Below are 22,773 nucleotides of genomic sequence, written 5' to 3' on the forward strand. Positions count from 1 at the left end.
ATTTTGCGCGCAATTTATTGTGGACAATAATTGGACAGTAAAATGAAGCTAAACTCTTGGAGAAACATACCCAAAATTCTATTATATATATATATATATATACACACAATTTGTTTCTTTTTAAATATGAACTAAATCGAAAAATATTGAAACTGGTTAAGATACTTTGGTTTCATTTGCCTAAAAAGAAATTTAAACAAAAATACTCCTTCCGTCCCAGATACCATATCCACGTTGTTTCTGTCCGTCCCACATGCCATGTCACTTTTTTTTTTTTGGAAAATGATTACATACTTTAATCTCATTTTAAATTTTTTAATTTTAATTAAACTAATTAGTTATCTTAATCTTAATTTATAATTATTTATATTATATGATAATTATTTTTACTAATACATTTTTAATTATCTACTAATTACATTCCTCCTAAAATACCGTATCTACAGTGTAGCAGAGACGGTATCTGGGAGGAAACAAGAACTCTACCAACGCTTATTGCCAATAGTTCCTACGTTCACAGCTCAGATTTTTCCAACAGATAGGCTCGGAGGATTACTAAACAAACAAACCCTTTTAGTTTTAGTTTCAATCGAATTTGGATGGGAAAAATGAAAGGAAATTTGAATTAAAAATGGTTAAACTTAATACCCATTAAAATTTGTCTTTTATTTTGAACAAATATCATTTTTGTATATCAAAGCGAAAATATTTGAGTTTAGAATAATCACTATATAATTATAAAGATTTAATTCTATCATATGGAGAAAAGAATGAGATCCCTACGTGCATTATTATGGACAAACCCATACTTCTATTTAAAAAATAAAAGATTTAATTTGATTGGACTAAATTATAAATATATACGTACAATAGGAAGTTTCGGGAAGATTGATTTGATAGATGTATTTAATAAAATAATATTATTATTAAAAAAAAAAAAAAAAACTATACATTTTTAAAATATGAAATCTAAACCGTAAAAATAGAGAAATAATAAAATTTTAAAAATAGATGAATTAGTTTTTTTTTTAGTCTATCGTGTGATATTTTAGTACCATAAATAAATTTAATGTAGAAATTATTTTACAATTTAGAAATTTCAATATATATATATTTGGTACCATAGTTGCATATGTTGCACTCTTGCTGTGGTCTGCCAACTAGAGGTGAACAAAATATCCGAAATTCGAAAATTCAATCGGAATCAAATTGAAATTTAAAATTTGATTCGGATTTTCGGATTGAATTTTTAACAAATTTCGAATTTTCGGATCGGATCGGATCGGATCGGTATACTTAAAATTCGAACCAATTCGAAATCTGAAATATAACATTTTAATATATCTTTTTTATTATATATATTTACTATGTTATTAGAAAATAGTATATTTTAATATAAAAAACTCAAATTTATTAATTATATTTTAATATATTTAATTTTTATATATTATATATATCTAATATTATAAAATAATAATAAAATATAAAAGAAATTTAAAAATTAAAAAAAAAAATAAAAATATTTAGAATTTCGAATTTTTTAGTTCGGATTACAGATTTCGGATTTCGGATATTTTATTCTGTTCAAATTGATTTTTTCAAAAATTTTGAATTTTCGAATTGGTTCGAATTTGGCAAAATTCGAACCAAAAATTCAAATGCTCACCTCTGCTGCGAAGTGCGAAGTGCACAAAGGATGCCTCATACCCAATAAATAAATTTTACTATAAAATTAACAACTAATATAGTCAATAAAAGCCAATGAGACACTCACAATTTTCCATATTTAATAAAATAATAATAATGATAACAATAATAATACACTATGCAAAACCATTGTGTTTCTTTTTATTGATTTAGAAAAAAAATTAATTTGAATTTAGCATTAAAATAATATTTGGTGGAATATTTTGTATGAAAAATATATATATATATTTAAAAAATATTGCAAAATTCAAATAATAAAAAAAATAAAAAAATTGATATAATAAAAGAAACAGAGCCTGGATGTGAAAGAAATGGAAGTAGCCTGGAAGCTAATGAATAGATTATAGTATTCGAATATGGTTGATTTATTGGTCAAATATGATGCAACTTATTTTCAATAAAATAAAATAAAATAAATTGCCAACTTGACTGTACCCTCACTGTTACGAACATTTTAAAGGATATAATTTTGTGTGGATATTATACACTCAAATTATTATATTTGTCTAACATTTTCATTTATATATTTACAACTATCTTTTCATTTTGTTCGAATAAATAAATATATAAAGATAAAAGTGAAAACAAAGACCAAGCCGAAAATAAAAATAAAAATAACATGAATAAAATTGCACACAGATTTCTAAAAAGAGATACTAGGATAATACTCCCTCCGTCTCAAACACCCTACAATATTTCTAAATTAAAAAATAATTAATTATATTTAATGTATATCACCACACTTTATCTCATCAGATAAAAAAAATAAAATATACACTTCTCTCTTCGTTATATCACATAATTATTCAATTATCCTACTTAATACTTCTCACCTAAAATTTTGTGCCCAACTTAAATGTAGCACCTTATTTGGGACGAAGGGAGTATTTTTTTAATAATATAATATAATATATATATTTATAATATTCCAACATGAACGCTTTGGCTTAAAAATAAATAAATAAAATAAAAAAAATATGTTTATTTAGATATGTTTTAAGGTTGTGTTTGGCATGAGAAATGAGACCAGAGAAATGAAAATGATATTTCTCTTGTCTGTTTGAGTTAGGTAAATAAAATTTAAAAAATAAATTATTTTTATTTCTCTATTTTTATTTTTCTCTCATATTCAGATAAATTGAAAGAATATAAAAATATTAATATTTAATGGCGATATTTTAAATAAAAATAATAAAAAATTTATTTAATCTAAATTAAAAATATAAATCTAATATAATACTTTCAATAAATATTAATAAATAATGTAAAATTTTGAAAATACTAGTAAACAAAAACATTTATATATATATATAGAATCATTATAAACAAGTTCTTTTTTTTTCAGTATTTTTATATAATAAGATATATTATTTCATCTAGCATAATATGTATTTAAACTACTATTTTAAATAATAATTATAATAATAATAATAATGACAATACTATTTCATAATTGAAAATTCCTCATAATAGAAAGACAAAGTAACACAAGTTGCATGTGTTTGGTAGTGTAGATTTAACATTTTTTTAAATAGACTTTTTACTCCCGGTCTTTTTTTTTTATTTTTTATTTTTTATTTTTTACGTGCGCACTGGATAAACTTCGGCCGAACATAAACCTAATACCTTGCAAACTAGGTCCGACAGGCCACGACCTCACACGTCTTTCTTTAGACTATCACTTATTTATTGGTCAATCATTTTTCCTCTATAAATACACACTAAAGACTACCATTGATGTTCATCACCAAACCATTTTCACTTGCAATCCTTCAAAAGAAATATACAAATAACAATCTCATTTCCAAGATGAATTCAAAAATAGGGCTGAATCTGATAATAGTTTCTCTTGTTCTTGTTTTTGTTATAATGATGGGTAAAACCGTTGCAACTGATCTCAACAAAACTCCGTTCCACCACACTCGATCCAACGGTAAGTATAAAATACTTCGTGAATATTAATAATGTAAACTTTGATTTTATGTTTATGTTCTAAACTTTATGTCATTTGATTTTTAAAAGTAGGCAATCATGGCTCAGAAAGGATTCCCGAAGATCTATTGGGTGAATCGAAGCCCATTTTTAACTTTCAAATTTTAAGGAAATTTCTTAGTAGCAGGCCGAAGAACATCCCGATATCAATTTGGTGCCAAAAGTGCTATATGAGGTTCAAAAGGAAGTGTTGTTAAACACAGATCAGTTGCCGTCGCAAATGTTCTTTATATCATCAGATTACAGAAGAACAAGATGATTCACAATTAATATATATTTATTTCCACTTGTCTTGTTAAGTTTAGTTTGCAGACTATTAGATTTGATCAGAAATTTACTCAAAGTGTACCGAATAACCGCGATTGCGGATAATATATCATTATTGTATTTTATTGTTTTTCTACTTGGAAGAATTAGATAATTTCATGACTATCATGATTGTATTTTTTTTTTTTTTGTTTAAATTCATATTTTTATTATTCAATTTATACCTTGTTAATAAAAATATAATATTATAAATGTACTCTATTTTTTTATAAAAAAAAAAAACTAAATTTTCTGAATGGTGAGTATTTAAATAATATTTAAATAAGAAGTTTAATGAAAATGACAAGTGTTTTTTTTTTTTAATTTGAAAATTTTTGGTTTGAATTTAATATTAAAATAATATTTAATGAGATGTTTTGTGAGAAAAAAAAATATCTTTTTCAAAAATTACATAGTCAAAATAGTAAAATTTAGAAAATTTTAGTTAAAGAAACGTATCTTTAAATTCAAATTCAAATAAAAATCATATAAAATTATATAGTACTGTATAAATTTCAAGATCTGAGGGGTAATTTGCAAATAATATAAAACAAGGGTAAAATTGCAAATAACAAGAGTATATGCCCTGCAGGGCTGCAACTTCGCGCCAATTTTGTGCCACTGAAGACCTAAACCTATCGAACCCTAACCACTGAAAGGAATGGAAGTAGCCTGGAAGCTAATGAATTGGATTATTCGTAGAGTATTTGAATATGGTTTGATTTATTGGTCAAATTTGATGCAACTTATTTTCAATAAAATAAAATAAAATAAATTGCCAACTTGATTGTACCCTCACTGTCCCCAACATTTTTAAGGATATAATTTTGTGTGGATATTATACACAAATCATTATATTTATCCAACATTTTCATTTATATATTTACAACTAAATTTTTCATTTTTTTTTCCAATAAATAAATATATAAAAATAAAAGGAGTGTGCTTTAGGATAAAAGTGAAAACAAAGACTAAGCCGACGAAAATAAAAATAACAGAAATAAAATTGCACACAAATTTCTACAAAAGATATTAGGATAGTATTCAACTAATATAAAACAGAGTATACTATAATATAATATATTTATAATTTTCCAACATGAACGCTTTGGCTTAAAAATAAATATATATATATATATAGTTAGATATGTTTTAAGAGTGTTTTAAAATTTCAGAATGGTTAGAGAATATTAAAAAATTAATATTTAATGTGATGTTTTAAATAAAAAATTATAATAATTTTATTTAATATATATTAAAAATAATATTTTTATAAAATATTAATAAATAGTGTAAAAATTTGAAAATACAAGTAAAGGAAAACACTTATATATATAATCATTATAAACGAGTTCTGTTTTTTTTTCAAGTTTTTTTAATATAATAAAATATATTCAGTCTATTCACAAGCTATTTTTTATAGAATAATTTTTCATAAATATTATTAAAAAATATAAATATACACACATTAATACAATATATATTATTTCATCTATCATAATATGATAATTAAACTACTATTTTAAATAATAATAATGACAATACTATTTCATAATTGAAAATTCCTCATAATAAAAAGCCAAAGTAACACAAGTTGCATGTGTTTGGTAGTGAAGATTTAACATTTTTCTAAATAGACCTTTGACTCACGGGTCTTCTTTAGACTATCTCTTATGTATTGGCCAATCATTTTTCCTCTATAAATACACACTAAAGACTACCATTGATATTCATCACCAAACTATTTTTACTTACAATCCTTAAAAAAAATATATATATATATATACAAATAATAATTTTATTTTCACGATGAATTCAAAAATAGGGCTGAATCTTATATCAGTCTCTCTTGTTCTTGCTTTTGTTATAACGATGGATAAAACCGTTGCAACCGATCTCAACAAAACTCCGCTCGACCACACTCGATTCAATGGTAAGTACAAAATACTTTCTAAATATTGATTATCTAAACTTTGATTTTATGTTTCTGTTCTAAACTTTTTGCTATTTGATCTTTAAAAGTAGGCAATCATGGCTTAGAAAAAATTCCTGAAGATCTATTGAATGCATCCAAGCCCACTTTCAATTTTTCAAATTTAAGGAACTTTCTTGGCAGCAGACCGAAGAACATCCCAAAATCAACTTGGTGCCGAATGTGCTATATGAGGTTCAAAAAGAAGTGTTGTTAAACACAGATGAATTGATATCTCAAGCGTTCTCTATATCAAATTATGAAAGAATATGATGATTCATTATTGATATATATTTTTTCATTTTTATTTTTATTTGAATATGTACCCATCATAATTGTATTTTATTGATTTTCTAATTAAAAGAATAAGATGATTCATAATATCATAATCGTATAAGCAACACATTTTGCGTAGTTATTTGTATTTTTTTTATTTTTTACTTTGAGCTTTCTTTGTTTGAATTTAATTTTTTTAATTCAATTTATTCATTTTTAATAAAAATATATATTTAAAATATTATACTCTCTCCAGTTAAAAGATAATCCTTTTTTTTTTTTTATAAAGATACCAAAAAAATAGATTAAATTTTCTGAAAGTGGAATATTAAAATACTATTTGAATAAAAAATTTAATGAAAAAAATTCAAATTCAAACAAAAGACAAACAAAATTATAGTAGTATAATATAAATTTCAAGATTGTAAGGGGTAATTTGTAAATTATATAAATAAGGGGTAAAATTGCAAATAACAACAGTTGCCATATACCCTGCAAGGCTGCAACTTCAAATCGGGGAACCCCCGCGCCAATTTTGTGCCACTGAAGACCCTAAAACTATCGAACCCTAACCTCCCCCCCCCCCCCCCCCCCCCTCTCAAATCCACGTTGGGTCATGGAGAATCAGAAGAAGGTGGCGTGCTCGGAGAACGAGCAGCTGGCCGCTTATTTACTGAACAAGCGGCAAGAACTCGCGCTGAGTACCAAAGGCATTTCGGAGAACATGGATATGACTCTTTCCAAGGCGTATTCCAACATTTGTAATTGTAAAACCCCGATAAAAACCATGAAGGACTTGTACCAAATCAAGTGAGTGAAAGAGTGAGATTGTTAGGGAATTTTAATTTCTGTTTTACTTTTTGATTCGTGGAAGTGGCTGATCCTTTTCTTTTGATTCGTTCGGTTCATTTGTTGGACTGTTTAATTTAATTGATTTGTGGGAGTGATATATTGAGAGGGGGTTTCCTATCGCCTACTCACCTGTATGATTGTCTTGAAGAAGATGTTCAATAGCATTCTTGGTCGCTTGAGTTGAATGGTTGTTTATGCTTTAGATTGTTATTTTATTTTATTATTAGTTTTTTCACAGTGAAACAATGAATTTTTTGCAATTTTCCTCTCAAGTACCTTTACTGCTTTTTCATCTTGTAAAGTTGTTAGTAGATTTATGCAATGAGATGTATGTTAATTCAAAGGATTTCACAACAAAACAGATGTTATGACGTTTCCCTTCAAATATATTGCAACATTTTGTTATATCTATTTTGTTCTGAATGTGTATCTTGTAACTGGTAAGTTGACTGTCTAGGCGTTTTCAATATAGTTATTCCAATTCTGGGCAAAACCCTGAAACAAGAAAATATGCACAAATTTCTCATAGGGGTGTTGGCAAGTGGATCTTGAAGCAGATGCAAGGGTTTTTCCAGACAGATTCTGGTCCTTCTGAAAATGATGAGATAGTCAAAAAGGGTAATTCACATAGATAAGCTAAAGCTAGAATGTTTTCTGAAATTCATTTTATTGCTAGGCATGAATTCCTCTTTGTATACGTAATTGCTGGACTTTTGTAGGAAATAAAAACAAGGGACCAAAGCGCTATGTTCCACAGAAGAATTCGGTTGCTTTTGCACTGGTGATTACACTGTTCAGGTAAGTGGTTGCAAAACTAGTTATTCTATGTGCTTATTTTGGTCTTACATTTATCCTTTTTTGAATTATCAACACACTCTGTTCCCCCTTTACTTCAACCCAATATCTGTTGTTATTATTAATTCATTGTCCTTGGAATCAGGGGGACTGAAAGTGGCAGTGACTTTATGCTTAAAAAGGATCTCATAGATGCAGCCGAAATAAGTGGATTGTCTCGTGTACCGATTATGTAATTGCGATGATTAATTAAGGAAGGATCCTTTTTCCTGTTAATTGATACTGCTGTGCTGATGTTCTCTTTATACATCTAGGCCAGAAAAGGGAAAAGGGAAAGCTGGACAATTCGGAAGCACACCAAGGGACTGGTACACTGGATGGAGCTGCATGAAAACACTTATAAATAGAGGCCTTGTTGTAAAATCAAGCTGTCCAGCCAAGTATGTTCACGCTATTTCATATCCTCCTTTGGCGGAGCATTCTATATTGAACCATTTAATGTGGCTTGTCAGTCTTAAGTATTTTCCATGTTATTCAAGCTTTGTTCCTGCCGGAGTTGGATATTGTTAGTTTTTTACATGATTCTAAGCATCCACTTGATTTTATCGTGTGAATGTTAGGTTTTTGTTGGGTCTATTTATCACCAAAGACAATTACAGCAGTAACTGAATTACTTACCACACATAGAAGTGCTGAAGTTGTAGCCTATTCATTTTTGGTTTCATGAACTTCTACAAACAAATTAATTGTGAATTGTAGAGACAATGTGGCACTAAGCATTCCCATGTGCTTTTTATGGTTGTGTATACAGGTATATGTTGACAGATGAAGGAAAGGAAGTAGCACATGAATGTCTTTCGAGATCCGGAATGATTGATACAAATAGAACATTGGGTGGTTCAGAGAAAGACCCAGATATTAATAAAAAAGATAAATCTAGGGTTGGTATGCAAGGGGAGTTGCTAGATTTAACGTGTGACACTGGACCTTTGGCTGAGAAAGAAGCACAACATAATTTGAAGAAACCAAAGATCTCAATAGAAATAGAACCTGAATATCTTGATAAGGTATGTTCAAGCTCCATCTGGCTATTGGCAAATTCTCGTTTCATAATGGTGCAACTTGCAAATTCGTTGCTGTTTCAGGAGTAACTCCTTGATCCTTATTTTCTCATACCTTTTTTTTTTTGCTTTAAAATACCTCTTCCCATTTAAAACAAAAACAAAAACAAAAAAAAAAGGTGAAACTAATGCAATAATAGATTATCTCCAACCTTTCTATGTTTTTTCTTTCAATATTCATTCTAGTTTTATGCGACTCAAAAGTTTATCCCTTTTGATAGTTTACAAGCATGGGGTTTTCTCGGGCACAAGTTATGCGTGCTTTTTCTGAGGCTGTAGAAACATCCAAGAACAAGGAGATGTCTTCCATTTGGCCAACTGTTCTTTGTCGTCTTAGAGAAGAGGAGATCTATGGTTCAACTTCTATATCTAAATCTATTATCAATGACAATGATAATGCACTGCCTTCAATTAAACCTACACAAGGCAATAATTTTCTCTCTGCCTCTCTCAGATGGTGATTTTTTTTGGATTTATCATCATTAGCTCACCTTTTGTGTATTTTGTGTAAGGGCATGCAGGGTTTTGTGCTAGTGAAAACATACAGCCTCGTGACAGTGCTGCATCTAGTTATCAAAAATCATTCCATCATCATAATTTCAAACAGATTTATAGTAGTATGAAAGCTTGCTCCTCCACGGTAAGTTTTATTTGAGATTTGGTTATGGTTCTGTACATACTGTTTTAGCCTCATTTGGAATTATTGAGGTGTATGGAAACTGAAAAGGGATACACTACACTTTTCATTAGAGAAGTAAGTGGGTCAGGAAGTCTTGGAAAGTCTATCATTCCTATCTTCCAAACATTGCTTTTCCTACACAATAATGATATAAATAGAAGCTAAGTACTAAGAGTACTAGATGAGGCTGTCACATTTAGACTAGGAAAAGAAGGCTCTAAATTTTGCTTTTGCACTTGCCTGTATACCCCTTTCTCCTCTCTCCCTATATATATATATATATATATAGGAATTCCCCTGCCTTTACGTGCTAAATCTATGAATTAGTGAAGAAGAGAGCAAAGTTCATCTTATATATTAGTTTTCCTTGGCAATGTACCTGTAAAATATTTTAGGTAATAAAGTTGGTCATTGGTAGAGAAACATAGTAAAATGCTAAAAATGTTTTATTATATACCTTTCAGTTATTTTTCCAGAAACCAGTTATATTTGCGTGTGCAAAAGAATTTCATGAATGTTTAGGCTCTTTAAATCTTTCACTGTATGATTATCAGGACAATCCATTAAAAAGGTGCAGAACTCAAGGATCAGAAGCTAAATCCCATGGTCTAGCATTGCCACCTCTTGTCTTTGGAGAGAAGTTTGGGGATGTATATGAAGTTATTCTGATACTGGACAACAGGGAGCAATTTGCTACACAAGGGTGAGCTGCTGAAAGCCATCTTGTTTATTTACTATTCTCCTGAAAGCCTTGAACTGTTTGAAAGAAACTTTTATATTCCTCAGTACAGTTGAAAATTTGTTATCTTTCACATCTCTGTTCTATTAGATTCTTACATTGATATTGGCATTTCCTTATGTATTAACTATTATCCGTAATCCATGACACTATATATGCTCCTTTCACAATGCATTACAATTTTTTTACTCGTGAATCTGCCGCAGGTCAAGATCAAAGAAGATCATTGATAACATAAGTTCTCAGTTTCACATCCAGATTGAGGTTAGCACCAGTTGTGCCTTCCATAGTCCTGATATGTCGTGCTGGCTTTGGTTTATTAAATTTTACACTTTGAAACTGATTTTATAAATATATACTTCATTATATATAGAGTAATGCACTAGTTTTGTAATGTTTAAAGCATCAGTGCTGCCAATGACACCTTCAGTGGGCTGGTATCATGGCTCACTTAATCTGTTTGACCATAAATTTTACTAGAAATTTATTTATTTTTTAAATAAAAAAACTGTTATATTTGGTGATGATGCATCGTACATGACTCTGACAGGTTAGAAGGCTGCCAGTGGGTGATGGTATTTGGATAGCTCGGCATAAGTATCTTGGCACTGAGTATGTTCTTGACTTCATAGTCGAAAGGAAGAAAGTTGATGATTTGCGCCACTCAATCAGGGACAATAGGTATCGAGATCAGAAAATGAGGCTGGTGGTAAATCTTCTCCTTAAAAACCCATTTTAATGGTTATAATTAGTAATTACTATTTTCAGCTTGTCTACCAGACTGCCACCATATTCCAATATGTCACCTATATATTGGCTTGGGAATATATTTTGCAAGCTATATGGTGTTAATTTTTCTTTAATTGGTAATCACATTCAGAGTTATGAGATCATGAACCGTATAAGTCTCAACAAACTTTTGTGCATTAACTGTTGTAAGCCATCTATAAACCTAATTGAAATTCTACTTAGAATGAAGGTTTTGAAATTTTCACCTAATTTCTATATCCTTTAAGAAGTTTTAAGTTCCAAAATTTGAAGTATGGATAGAAAGCATAACTCTTTATTTCTATAAGCAATGATATGTATGTAGCCGGTAACTTTCAAACTAGCTGTCATAGATGCTCTTTTTATTCGTGAACTTGCATGTCAAGGTTGAAAAATATTTAACAAAGTTTAAAATTTCATGCTGCATTGAGGGTTTTACTGCATATATGCATGATCACTAACATTTTTCTTCTTCTGTAAATGAAATCCTTTTAAGAGATGCGGACTTAAAAAGATGATATATCTGGTAGAAGGTGATCCAAACTCCTCTGAGGCAGCTGAGAGTATCAAAACAGCGTAAGTATTGCATCATATTTTCAGGTTATGTTTGTCTGAATTGATTCACCCATTAATGTAAATTATGTAGACAATGCTTCTGGTTTTTACAGGTTAGCTCTTTTCCAGTGGTGATTTTGCTTATAATTTTACACATCATATGTTGATTATAGTTTTATGCCAGAACTGATCTAATTTCCTCTTGGCAGTTGCTTCACAACTGAGATCTTGGAGGGCTTTGATGTGCAACGAACGGCTGGTTTAGCAGATACATTGAGAAAATATGGCTATCTTACTCAATCAATTAACCAATTTTACATGTCCATGGACAATGAGGAAAAGTGTGTTGGTGTATGCCCTCCTTTTGATGAATTTATCAGAAGGTGTGAAGAGTTGGATAAACTGACAATTAGCGATGTATTTGCAATCCAACTCATGCAGGTATTTTGTGTCACATTCTTTAACAACAGTTTCTTGGTGTGGATCTTCAGTTATTTATTGTTGTCTTCATACGAAGATAAAAGAAATAAACTAAACAATGCTATACAAATGTAGGTTCCACAAGTAACTGAGGATATCACTCTTGCTGTTTTGGATATGTATCCAACATTGTTTTCTCTTGCCCAAGCATACTCTCTCCTCGTAAGGCATTAATTATAAGCATTTCAATTGCCTTAGGTAACACTGCATAAACCACATGAATGATATCGTTTAGGATCTGGAATTCACCTAGCATGAGTTAAAATTCTGGGTTATTAGTAGATATATCTCTGAAATATAATAATAACTATTATTGAGTTGAATTGGCTAAATCTGAATTGAGAATCAATGTATAGGATGGTGATGTTAGCGGGCAAGAGGAAATGCTGAAGAAACAGAGCAACAACTTGATCTCGGGGGCAGCCAGCAAAAATATATTCCACCTGGTTTGGGGTGACTCCATACAAATAGCAAAATAAATGAGGTATATGCTCTTTCATTCTCGTGTTCACTGTTCGATATTACTATTGTAAATGTGCTATTTATTTGAGGATCTATCCGGCATTTTTTGGTTTAAGTTGTCTTTTTTTTTTAATAATTTGTATATGAAGTTGGCTTTTATTGGACATAATATTTGCTTGGAATTTTACATGTGTATCTCTGTCTCTAGCTACCGGAGACCATAAGGTTATCACTTAAAAATTGTTGCCATCTTCTTGGTCGAGCCTGTCGCCCAAGCTTGCTTTTTTTGGACTAGTTTAGTATAATTTATAGGCTCTTATGTTCTGCTGGGGTTTTATTCAATATGTATATTTGATTAGCTTATGCAGGTTCAACATTATTAAAAAGAAAGTAACCAAAAGTAAATGTTTAAAAGCCTAATGCTTGGGGTTGTTTTGAGTTCAAATTGGTGCCATCTGTGATGAAATAATAATAATAATTATTATATAATGACTATTGATTTAGTTACTGTTTTCTATGTTTTTTCCCACACACGAGTCTTCCGGGATCAAACCCGGATCGATAACCCTGTAAAGAGGATGTCTACCGCATGATTTAGTTATTTTTAGTGACTGTATAACGTGATATGGAAACATTTGGAATGAAGCTAAATACAGTTATATCAAATGATTGCTGATGTTTTTAGGGTTGAAGCAGGTCCCAAAATATAAAATTGACTCTCATAATAAATAATTTAAATTTATAATTAGATTTTTTTATTCCTTTTTTTCTTTTTGAAAATATATGTTTTAATAATCGCATAAATAATTGGAAATTAAAATAAAAAATAAAAAAATTAATATGTACTATATGGATTTTTATTTCTGGATTGCAATTATTTTTGGGTAAGGTTGGTTCATGATTTGAAATTATTTTTTAGATTTTGTACTCTATAGCAAATCAATTAAATGTAAACCACTGAAAAATACGTTGACCGTAAATTTCAGGAGTGTCTATAGAATCATTTGGGCATTCAAATATGGCTAACTTCCAGAACATGTAATAATGTAAAACAAGCATGAATTCATACGACTAGAGGTCAAGAAACAACAATCGGTAACACAACAATTTGACACGCATAACTAACAATAGCATAGAACATCACTTGTCATTGACCTCAACTTTGTGGCACAGATTCATAAAACATACCAAAAGCACACCTGATTCGAAGCTTTGAAGAGCTTCCAACGCCGGGGCGGGCGACGATCGATTGATGCAGCTGCGAATTCGAAGCTTTGAAGAGCTTCCAACGCCGAGGCGGGCGATGATCGATTGACCGGCGCAGCTGCGAAAGAAGACGATGTCATTGATGTCTAAAATCGACAAAAGGCGTGTACTTAGTTTTTGTTTTTACCTAATGTTACATGCAAGCCTGGACGGGGCTTGGGAGGCCGAATGCCGGGGAATGGCTCATGTGGAATTCCCATTTGGTTATGGGCGCGACTCTTTCGAATGCTTCAACAAGCAGCGCGACTTTCCTCTTGCGTGCTGGACCGAGCTTTGCGACTACTTGTCTTAGCGCGTAATCCACCATCCATTCCTCCGTGTTTTTCTTGTCATCGAGTTCTTGGTGCCTCAGGTCGATCTTCTCTGCCTCTGGATCGGGATCCAGTGGCAGGAAATTCGGCGGGCGTGGATTGAAATCGCGCTGGTCATTGCTTTCTTCGATGGGTTTATTGGATTTGGCTCTGTTTTGAGGGAAGGCACCGTCTTCAGCATCGAATTCTGCTGATGCACTGTCTACGCATTTGGGATCAGATGTCGGAACCGGAACTCGGGGGTGTTCCTCCTCTGAAGCAACTTGAACTGATGCTTCATCTGCACCATCTCCATAACTCTGCATTTCTAAGCTTTGAACGGATTCTTGATCATCGAATGAGATTTCCTCTGCAGCTGTATCCGGTTTGCCTTTGTCGTGATTTGCAGGATCTGCGATGACATGATCATATGCTGAATTCAGTAGGTAGTTGCTCAAACCGGGGGACACTTTATCCACCATTAGTTCATCAAAACTGCCTTCGTCCTCGAAATTAGTTTCCATCTCTGCTTCAAGTGAGCATTCCTGATCACCATGATCGATATACAGAATCGAGCTGTAGCTGGTATCTCCATCTGTATCAGAGGTGCTATAATCTTTATCATATGTTTCTAGTTTTCCATCCTCCAGGCTTTGATCCTCATTCTGGTCGGATATATCGGTAAATCCGGCATCTCCATTTTCGTCGAGACTCTCGTCAATTGGCTGCGCATCCAAAAGCATCTCCACCGGCTGTTCTTCTGCTGCAATTTTATTGCTCTCATCAATGGATGCTGTATGCTCAAACTCCGCTGCATCTCCCATGGTTTTACAGAAGATCTCGACGAAGAAATCTTCGCTCTGTGGATTGATCCTTGGACTCTCTACATGATCCTGCACCGTAACTTCCACAGGCTTTCCGCGCCTAGGCGATAGGCAACCGAGCTTTATACTCCTCTGCGCCTTCACCATCCGCCTCCTCGCCGATAAGAAGCACTTTAATGGCGGCACAGGAGCATGACGATGACCGTTGAGAGAACAATAAGTGTAAGGACAGACCTTGACGGCGGAGGTTCCAACAGACTCTGTGCCTCCGGGATTAAGACTCAGGTAAGCCGGAAACTTACAATCCTTCAGAGTTGAGGAGCATGTAGCTTTCTGCGCATCGAAATTTTCACATAGAGCGACAGGGGAGCATTTTCGGATCACAGAAGCTCTGGTGAGTTTAAAGCTGGAGTTCTTCGTCAAAGTCCTCGTCGTTTTCATCGCCGCGGTCGCCTTATTGCCAGAGGCTAGGGTTTTAAGCCTGGAGCTCTTCAAACCTTTTCTACGCGAATCCAAGCAGTCAGAGCTAGGGCTTTTGGAACTCACACGCGATTGCTCCTTCCTCGCATCAGAGCTCGTGGTCGACCTCATGTAATTTGGCGTTTTCGCCGCCGGACTCCTCACCGGCGATTGCTTCCGAGGAGTCGCAGCGTCTGCAACAACTTCCAGTGGCGGCGGCGGAGGCGGCTCCCCCGGCTGGTTCTCCTTGATCGGATTTCTCTGTCGCACGACGGCTTCCATTTCCGATGGGTTGATCGACACGGTGGTGGTCTTCTTCTTCTTCTTCTTCTTCAGGTCTGCTGGTGCAGGCTTGGTTCTGGCGTCGTGATCGCGTGCAACTGCCTTGGTCCTTTGCACCATATCTGCCTGAGAAGATTGGAATGGATAAAGACAAAGTTTGTTAGTGCTTAAGGAAGAAGAAAACCATTGAAGAAGAATCCAAACTACCTTCCAACAGGTTAGCTCTCTCTGCTCTTTCCGCCAAAAGAAAAAGAAAAGCCGACCGTTTTTATATTTGGTATAATAATATTATTAATTTGGCGTAGGGAATTTGAATATGACTTTGGATGTTGACAATCCACTAACCTCCGGTGGGCCCCAACGTCACCTCCCCTATCTTTATTCTCATTTCATTTTAAATAAACAAGGGTGCGTTACCTTTCTATTATTTTTTTTATTTATATTTTTATATCAACGCTATTTAAGCGATAACGTTAGAAATAGAATATACTCTTATTAAAATTAATAAATATATTTTAAATCTCTAATATTATCTTCAGACTCAGGTTTCATTTATTTATTTGGTGGGGGCTGGATTTTTTAATATTAATTATTAAGAAAAAATTTCAATTATTGTGTTATATATAATGATATTTTTAATTTTAATTACAACGAAGCAAAAAGGTAAATGTGACGCCGGCAGAGAGTATTATACTCTGTTTATTCTCTTTTGTTTTACATTTCTGTTTATATTATTGTTTTAATCCATATCTATGGCATGTAAGATTTGGAGGCTGTAAATGTAATATTATTTATTTATTTATTTATTATTTTAAGTGATGTTTATATAAATATGACCGTATATTTAATTCATAATTTTTGAAAATGTCCTTTAAAACCAAAGTAATCATACGTGTGTTGTCACGATAATGTTGAAATTAACATGAATTAGTCCTGTGATCATTTTCAATATCAAGTATTTAATTTTATACATTTAATATATATATATATATATTGTAATAATATGAGTAGTGGAGTGTGTGTGAGAGGTGACACGGGAGAAACCAACCAAATCCACGAATTATGGTTGGGGTTGGTAATTAATTTCGCCTATATAGGGAAACTGGATTTTATTTAAATAAACTAAAGCTTACTTACTCAATAAACATTTTTGACAATTTTTTATTAATATTATAAAAAATCGTAATATATATACACACTTAATACATATTCTATCAATTTATTAAATTATAAAATATCATTTTTATGTATAACATAAAACTTTATATAATATAAATAATATATATTTATAATTAAAATATATTTTAATGAATGTAATTTACTGAAAATAAAAATGTTTCAAGGATAATAATTGTACAGATTAAGATAAACTCTGATTAAAAAAAAAAATTGTGAATTGCTATAGAAAATATGGAATACTAAAATATTTCTATATTCTTTTTCTAATATTACATGTTACTATCATAATTTATAATTATTTAACTCAAAAAAAATCTAAATACAAGTCTAATACTTTGTTTATAAATATATTTTAAAATAATAATTCAATAAGGTTTTACGTACATATTTTCGTTGGGCGGTGGGATCGAGAAGAATGGTTGGTCGGCAGAAAGTGGGCCATGGGCGGGAGCGTCTGTAGCCCAATATTTTTTATTTTTTTTTTTAAAAATAATAATAATAACAAATTGTCTTTTCTTCGTTGCCTGTTACCTTTATTTACTTTTATTTTTTTTTATAATCTTGTTCTTTATTTTATTTTTATTTTAAGATTTATAATAATATTTCATTTGTCATGCAAATATGTGCTTATTTGATCGGATAAAAATTTTAATAAAAATAAATAATAATAATTTTTTTTATATAAAAAAATGTAATAATATTTTACTTAAAAATAAATAAATATTTTTAAATAACAGTAAAAAAAAAAAAAAAGCATTCAAACGGAGGGAGGGAGTATTATATATATTCTACATATATACACAAGCGTATGTGGGAGTAATGTGATAGGTGGAAATAAAAGTAGATCATGCGAGCCGAATATGTTAATTAGATGCCAAATATGTATAATTTAAACTATTACTCCCTCCATCCCTCCTAATATGGTTGTATTACCGTAGATACGGAAATTTAGGTAAAATATAATTAGTAAGTAATTAAAAAGTATATTAATAAAAATTATTATAGATTAAAATAAGTAAATAGTTTAATTAAAATTAAAAAAAATAATTATTATTTAGTAAAAATAATAATAGATTAAAATAAGTAAATAGTTTAATTAAAATTAAGAAAATTATAACATTTAAAATTTAAAATGCGATTAAAATGCATAATTATATTTCCAAAAATCAAAAGAACAAGTTACGTGGGACGGACAAAAATAGAAAATATGTATTTAATTCATTTCAAATATAATGAGATATAAAATAATATAATCTCAATATCTCATTGTGCTAAAAAAAAGGGGTCTTGATTCTTCCTTATGATATGGATCTTAGGTCCTACTAAACCCACTCCATTATTGTCTTTAATTTTATTTAATACTTAATCTAAAAAATTTTAAAATCACATATAAAACCATCATTTTATAAAACCCAAATATGTATTACTATTAAAAAAAAAAATAATGATTAAGCACAAGATTAGAATGAAGATAAACGAAAAAGACAATCACTTAAATTGAGTTGAAAGGTGTGCCCATTTTTCTTAGTGTAAAAATTGATGTAATAAAAGTGACACCTTTTCTAGAGCACTAAAATTGTCATGCCTTCCATTCATTCCATTTTTGACAAAGGAAATAGTATTGGGTTTGTAAGATTTATATTTTAAACTAAATATTTAATATTTAATTTATATAATATTTAATTAAAAAATATATTATTTTACAAAATCCTCCTTCAAAATATTATGACTCAACTTATAGCCTCAAACTCAATTCATACAAACCCAATTCTCCCTCATTATTTTTGTGCTCGCATTAAAATATACTATTATCATAATATTGATATGTCAATAGTTGCTGAATATGATTTTATTTTGTGTTTTGATTTAAACGAAGGAAAATAGCAATATATTTTTACAACAAAGAAATTAAAATCAAATCTTGGGTAAGTGAAATCTTTTATTGACTAACAATAATATTACTGTTTTATTTCCCATACATATCCAATAAAATAGGTACAGGATTTCCAATTTCATTCAAATGGCATAGTGAATCAACAATAATTCATTCAGTCACCAACTAATAGTTTGCCTAGTCTTATTTTTTCGAATCTAATTTGCGTGCTATTAAATTAAGTCGGAATTTTACTTAGAGCGCACACAGAATCTAATTTGCATGCTATTAAATTAAGTCGGAATTTTACTTAGAGCACACACAAAAAGTAACAAGTCCAACTGTATAAAAAAAAAGAAAAATAAAATCCCCACAAACACAACATTTCACACATTAGCCATTGCAAATTCAAGCAATTGTTGCCTATGTTCTACATCACCACAAATTTTAAGTCACATAACTTCATCAATTATGAACTCAATCTTGTGTTTTAGTCACTCTGCAGACAACAAACCCAGAAAGAAGATTATAATGAGCATCAACGAAATACCCGGAGACTGTGGTTCGCCGCCGTAAACCCGCCGTCGACCATAAGGTTCGCCCCGCTGATGTACCTCGCCTCGTCGCTCGACAGGAACACCACCGCATTCGCCACATCGTCCACCGTCAGGTCGACGCCCTGCAAGTTAGCATTGCTCCTGACAAAGTTCCGGAACCCTGTCCATGAGTCTTCGGTCCTCTCGTCCTCGTGCAAGTGCGCGAGAGCCAAGTTCGTCGCAACGGCGTACGGCGACACGCAGTTCACACGTATCCCGTGCTTCCCCAGCTCCGCCGCAACGCTCTTCGTGAGCCCCAGCACGGCGTGCTTCGACGCCGTGTATGCATGGGGGCCCAGGCCCCCGACGGCGCTCGAGACGCTGCAGAGGGATACGATGGCGCCCGACTTCTTCGGGATCATCACCCGAGCTGCGTGCTTCATCCCGACGAAAACGCCTCTGACGTTGATGTCGAAGGTGAGATCAAAATCGGAGAGCTGGGCGTCGCGGATGTCGGAGGCGGGAGGCCCGGAAATCCCGGCGTTGTTCACCATTATGTCGAGGGTGCCGAATTTATCCGCGGTGAATTCGACTGCGTGCTTTACATCGTCTTCGATCGTCACGTTGCAGTGGCAGAAGGAAATGTTCGGGTCGCCGCCGAGGCTTTTGCAGAGCTGCTCGCCGAGGTCGTCTTGAATATCAGCGATGCAGACTTTTGCACCGTGCCGGTGGAACAGGCGTACAATGCTCTCTCCGATGCCGCTCGCGCCTCCGGTGACCAATGCAACTCTTCCTAATAATCTGGAATGAATCAAACATATGTAAATGCATCCGGAGATAAGAATGCAAGAAAAAAATCGTGTTATAGGAATTGTTAAAATCATCAGTATACCTGTATAGCGTTATGATGAGAAAACACATCAAAACTACTCTCTCCAGCAGCCAAAATTATGTTACAATAGAGGGATATTACAGCAATCGATTGATGATAAAAACTTTCTAAAGTGGAAGTAAATTGACAGAAAGATGAAGCTTGGGATATTACAGCATCTAATCAAAGCAATTGCAAGGTATGAAATTGAAGACAAGCCCTTGCTATGAGGTTTCTTGATACATTGTACAGAAGAGTGGAAACCATATCGATGCGATAATATTCGTAAACTTGAACCATTGGAGATGTGAATCACTAGACAGCTCAAAAACCACTTTTATTCAGCAATTATTTCAGGGCCTAACTTCACTAATTCATGAGAAAAGCTTCAAATAGTTAGATCAAAATGCAGACTCTGAAGGCAAGACTAACCATTTCAAACAAGTATAAAATGACCCTGTGTGTAAAAGCCAAATTGAAGACAATAGGTAGAATTAAATCAATACATCTTTCCAGTTTTAAGTGGCTATAATTTTACATTAACTTTATCTACAGAAGTTCTCATCTCTGTCTATCGATGTTTATGTCAGCAAGCTCTTATGATTATCAGTAATATTATGCATCTGGAATCAAACTTCACTTATCATTGCCTAATTTATATCCTTTGACCATATTGCTGGATAGGGATCATAAAGTATCTTAACCAAGCTAATCACACATTCTTTTCACGCAATGTAAACTCATCATATGATAGAAAATTGTCAATAAGCTTCCCACATAAAACAATCCATTCCCTTAACCAAGCAGAATTGCAATCAAAGAAGTAGAGAACAACTGAAAATTAAGGATATGTTTTCAACCTTGTTTTCACTCTATTCCTTCAGTAAAATAACATTTTGCCCATAATAAAATCACATTCACAAACCACTTTTCACACAAAACATTGCATCCAAAGAGTCCAAAACATATTATTCTTTCAAAATATTCAGATCCAAAACACAAACCAACCGAACCCTAAAATTGCTAGAAAATATCCATCCTTAGAAGAATCCAAGCACTCTTCTTCTCAGATGATATAAACATGGAATCCAATATGAGCTAAAACAGGCTAACACCAATACATTCCACATACATGTATAATTTTACCATGTTCTAAATCTCTCAGTATCTACTAAGGTCAATGCTCACGCACACACAAATTAAAACTGAACTAGCATTAAGCATTGGCAACAAATCAAAATCATATTCCGTTACATAAATCTCATCACATAAAACCAATCCGCCCAAACCCCCAGGCAGGCAGCAGCCAGAAAGCGTCACCGTGGAGAAAAATAAACTGATCAAGCAACTCGAAATGAGTGGGACTCGATTATTCTTAGCAACAGAGAAAAATCAAAATCAAGACGCAGGGCAAATAAATAAAACAGTTCGGAAAGGCGCGCAAATAAATCACTTAGTTAGAAGCAGAGGTGAAGGTCAACAATTTTATTATAATCGCATACTACCTCTGGGTGGGAAGAACAGCTGTAGTTGCAGTTGCGGTTGCAGTGGAGTCTGACGCCATGCCTATTCCCCTTTCCGAAAAGTTTTTCCTTCGGCTTTTCTTCCCCAAATTTAGTCGCCCACTATCAGAAGCACTACTCCATTGTTGCTGTCTTTATCGCTTAACTTCGCCGCATGGCGTTTGTATTTAATGCATTGGCTAGTAAACAGCGACCTCTCACAAATAAATTGCACATACAACTATGTACTAAATACTATACATGTGAATAATAAAAAAAAAATACTTAGTATTAAAATTTTATTATCTACAATATTATATTAATATAATGATAAATATATTTGAAATACTAATAATACTATTAATATAAAAAATAATAAAATAGTATTATAATTTATTATTAATAATTTATTAATTTAAATTAATCAAAGGATTATCTAACCGGACATAATAAATATAAAATAAAATAGTAAAATATTTTGTTACATTTTAACTGTGGTTTGTTGGTCGGACATAAATCTCGGCCAAAAATATCAATCTAATAGATATAATTCTTGGCAACTCAAAGTAATTTTTTATTATTTTTGTCCGGTTTATTTAAAATATTTTTTTTTATTATATTAAAGTAATTATTAATACTAAATTTGTTAGCCCAAAATTCACTCAAAATCAAATAAAAGCAATATCTTAACAACAATATTGACAACTTCCACTATTAAACTATAAATCCAGACTCATTGTTTTTGGACTGAGAATGCACACAGGTAACCATGAGAACAAAAAAAACAAGTAACAATTGATAACTTAGTTCGATTATCAACTATCTAGATTTAGAGATTCCAACTCAGGCCTAATTCAACTTATGTCTAATTCTTCTTTGAGATAATCTATCCAAAACGTTGTTGCTATTACCACATCTAATTCTTCATCCTACTTTACAATTGCATCATGATTTTCTATCAAGGGTGTGTTTGTTTGGGGGATTGGA

At 31.9% G+C, this 22,773-nt stretch overlaps 3 protein-coding genes across 10 annotated transcripts; 1 reads left to right on the forward strand and 2 right to left on the reverse strand.

Annotated features, from left to right (window-relative positions):
- The first annotated feature begins 3,441 nt into the window (after positions 1-3,441).
- LOC127260713 (crossover junction endonuclease MUS81) lies at positions 3,442-14,020 on the forward strand. 7 transcript variants are annotated; one of them, XM_051288596.1, is made up of 17 exons: positions 3,442-3,640; positions 6,028-7,063; positions 7,578-7,723; positions 7,825-7,903; positions 8,046-8,132; positions 8,215-8,340; positions 8,712-8,967; positions 9,243-9,447; positions 9,534-9,661; positions 10,255-10,403; positions 10,646-10,703; positions 10,990-11,148; positions 11,704-11,783; positions 11,972-12,203; positions 12,318-12,404; positions 12,599-12,726; positions 13,878-14,020. In XM_051288596.1, exons 2-16 carry the CDS (start codon positions 6,870-6,872, stop codon positions 12,719-12,721), a joined length of 2,109 nt encoding a protein of 702 aa, XP_051144553.1. In that variant the 5' UTR covers positions 3,442-3,640; positions 6,028-6,869; the 3' UTR covers positions 12,722-12,726; positions 13,878-14,020. The 7 variants fall into 7 exon arrangements, with proteins under 7 accessions (XP_051144553.1, XP_051144552.1, XP_051144551.1 ...); XM_051288595.1 differs by lacking the exon at positions 3,442-3,640 and adding an exon at positions 5,716-5,938 and having other exon boundaries at positions 6,031-7,063; XM_051288594.1 differs by lacking the exon at positions 3,442-3,640 and adding an exon at positions 5,719-5,938.
- LOC127260715 (calmodulin binding protein PICBP) lies at positions 13,750-16,112 on the reverse strand. The gene is made up of 3 exons (XM_051288601.1): positions 16,033-16,112; positions 14,098-15,951; positions 13,750-14,028 (listed from the first exon to the last, which is right to left on the reverse strand). Exon 2 carries the CDS (start codon positions 15,943-15,945, stop codon positions 14,104-14,106), a length of 1,842 nt encoding a protein of 613 aa, XP_051144558.1. The 5' UTR covers positions 15,946-15,951; positions 16,033-16,112; the 3' UTR covers positions 13,750-14,028; positions 14,098-14,103.
- Positions 16,113-19,206: 3,094 nt separating this feature from the next.
- On the reverse strand, positions 19,207-21,963 carry LOC127261320 ((+)-borneol dehydrogenase 2). 2 transcript variants are annotated; one of them, XM_051289625.1, is made up of 2 exons: positions 21,790-21,963; positions 19,207-20,214 (listed from the first exon to the last, which is right to left on the reverse strand). In XM_051289625.1, the coding sequence occupies exons 1-2, from the start codon at positions 21,846-21,848 to the stop codon at positions 19,416-19,418; spliced, it is 858 nt and encodes a 285-aa protein (XP_051145582.1). In that variant the 5' UTR covers positions 21,849-21,963; the 3' UTR covers positions 19,207-19,415. The 2 variants fall into 2 exon arrangements, with proteins under 2 accessions (XP_051145582.1, XP_051145584.1); XM_051289627.1 differs by lacking the exon at positions 21,790-21,963 and adding an exon at positions 20,306-21,767.
- Between the last annotated feature and the right edge of the window lie 810 nt (positions 21,964-22,773).

Source organism: Andrographis paniculata, unplaced genomic scaffold (genome assembly GCF_009805555.1).
Source record: "Andrographis paniculata isolate CXL003 unplaced genomic scaffold, ASM980555v1 Contig62END, whole genome shotgun sequence".
In the NCBI taxonomy this organism is placed as follows: Eukaryota; Viridiplantae; Streptophyta; class Magnoliopsida; order Lamiales; family Acanthaceae; genus Andrographis; species Andrographis paniculata.

What these genes read in the sequence shown, in the direction of transcription:
- LOC127260713 (XM_051288596.1), top strand. Translation starts at nt 6,870, where the DNA reads ATGGAGAATCAGAAGAAGGTGGCGTGCTCGGAGAACGAGCAGCTGGCC. An exon ending in TTGTCTCGTGTACCGATTAT is followed by an intron (nt 8,133 to 8,214) that starts GTAATTGCGATG and finishes TTATACATCTAG; the next exon opens with GCCAGAAAAGGGAAAAGGGA. An exon ending in TGAAAGCTTGCTCCTCCACG is followed by an intron (nt 9,662 to 10,254) that starts GTAAGTTTTATT and finishes TATGATTATCAG; the next exon opens with GACAATCCATTAAAAAGGTG.
- LOC127260715 (XM_051288601.1), bottom strand. Translation starts at nt 15,945, where the DNA reads ATGGTGCAAAGGACCAAGGCAGTTGCACGCGATCACGACGCCAGAACC.
- LOC127261320 (XM_051289625.1), bottom strand. Translation starts at nt 21,848, where the DNA reads ATGGCGTCAGACTCCACTGCAACCGCAACTGCAACTACAGCTGTTCTT. An exon ending in GCTGTTCTTCCCACCCAGAG is followed by an intron (nt 20,215 to 21,789) that starts GTAGTATGCGAT and finishes GATTCATTCCAG; the next exon opens with ATTATTAGGAAGAGTTGCAT.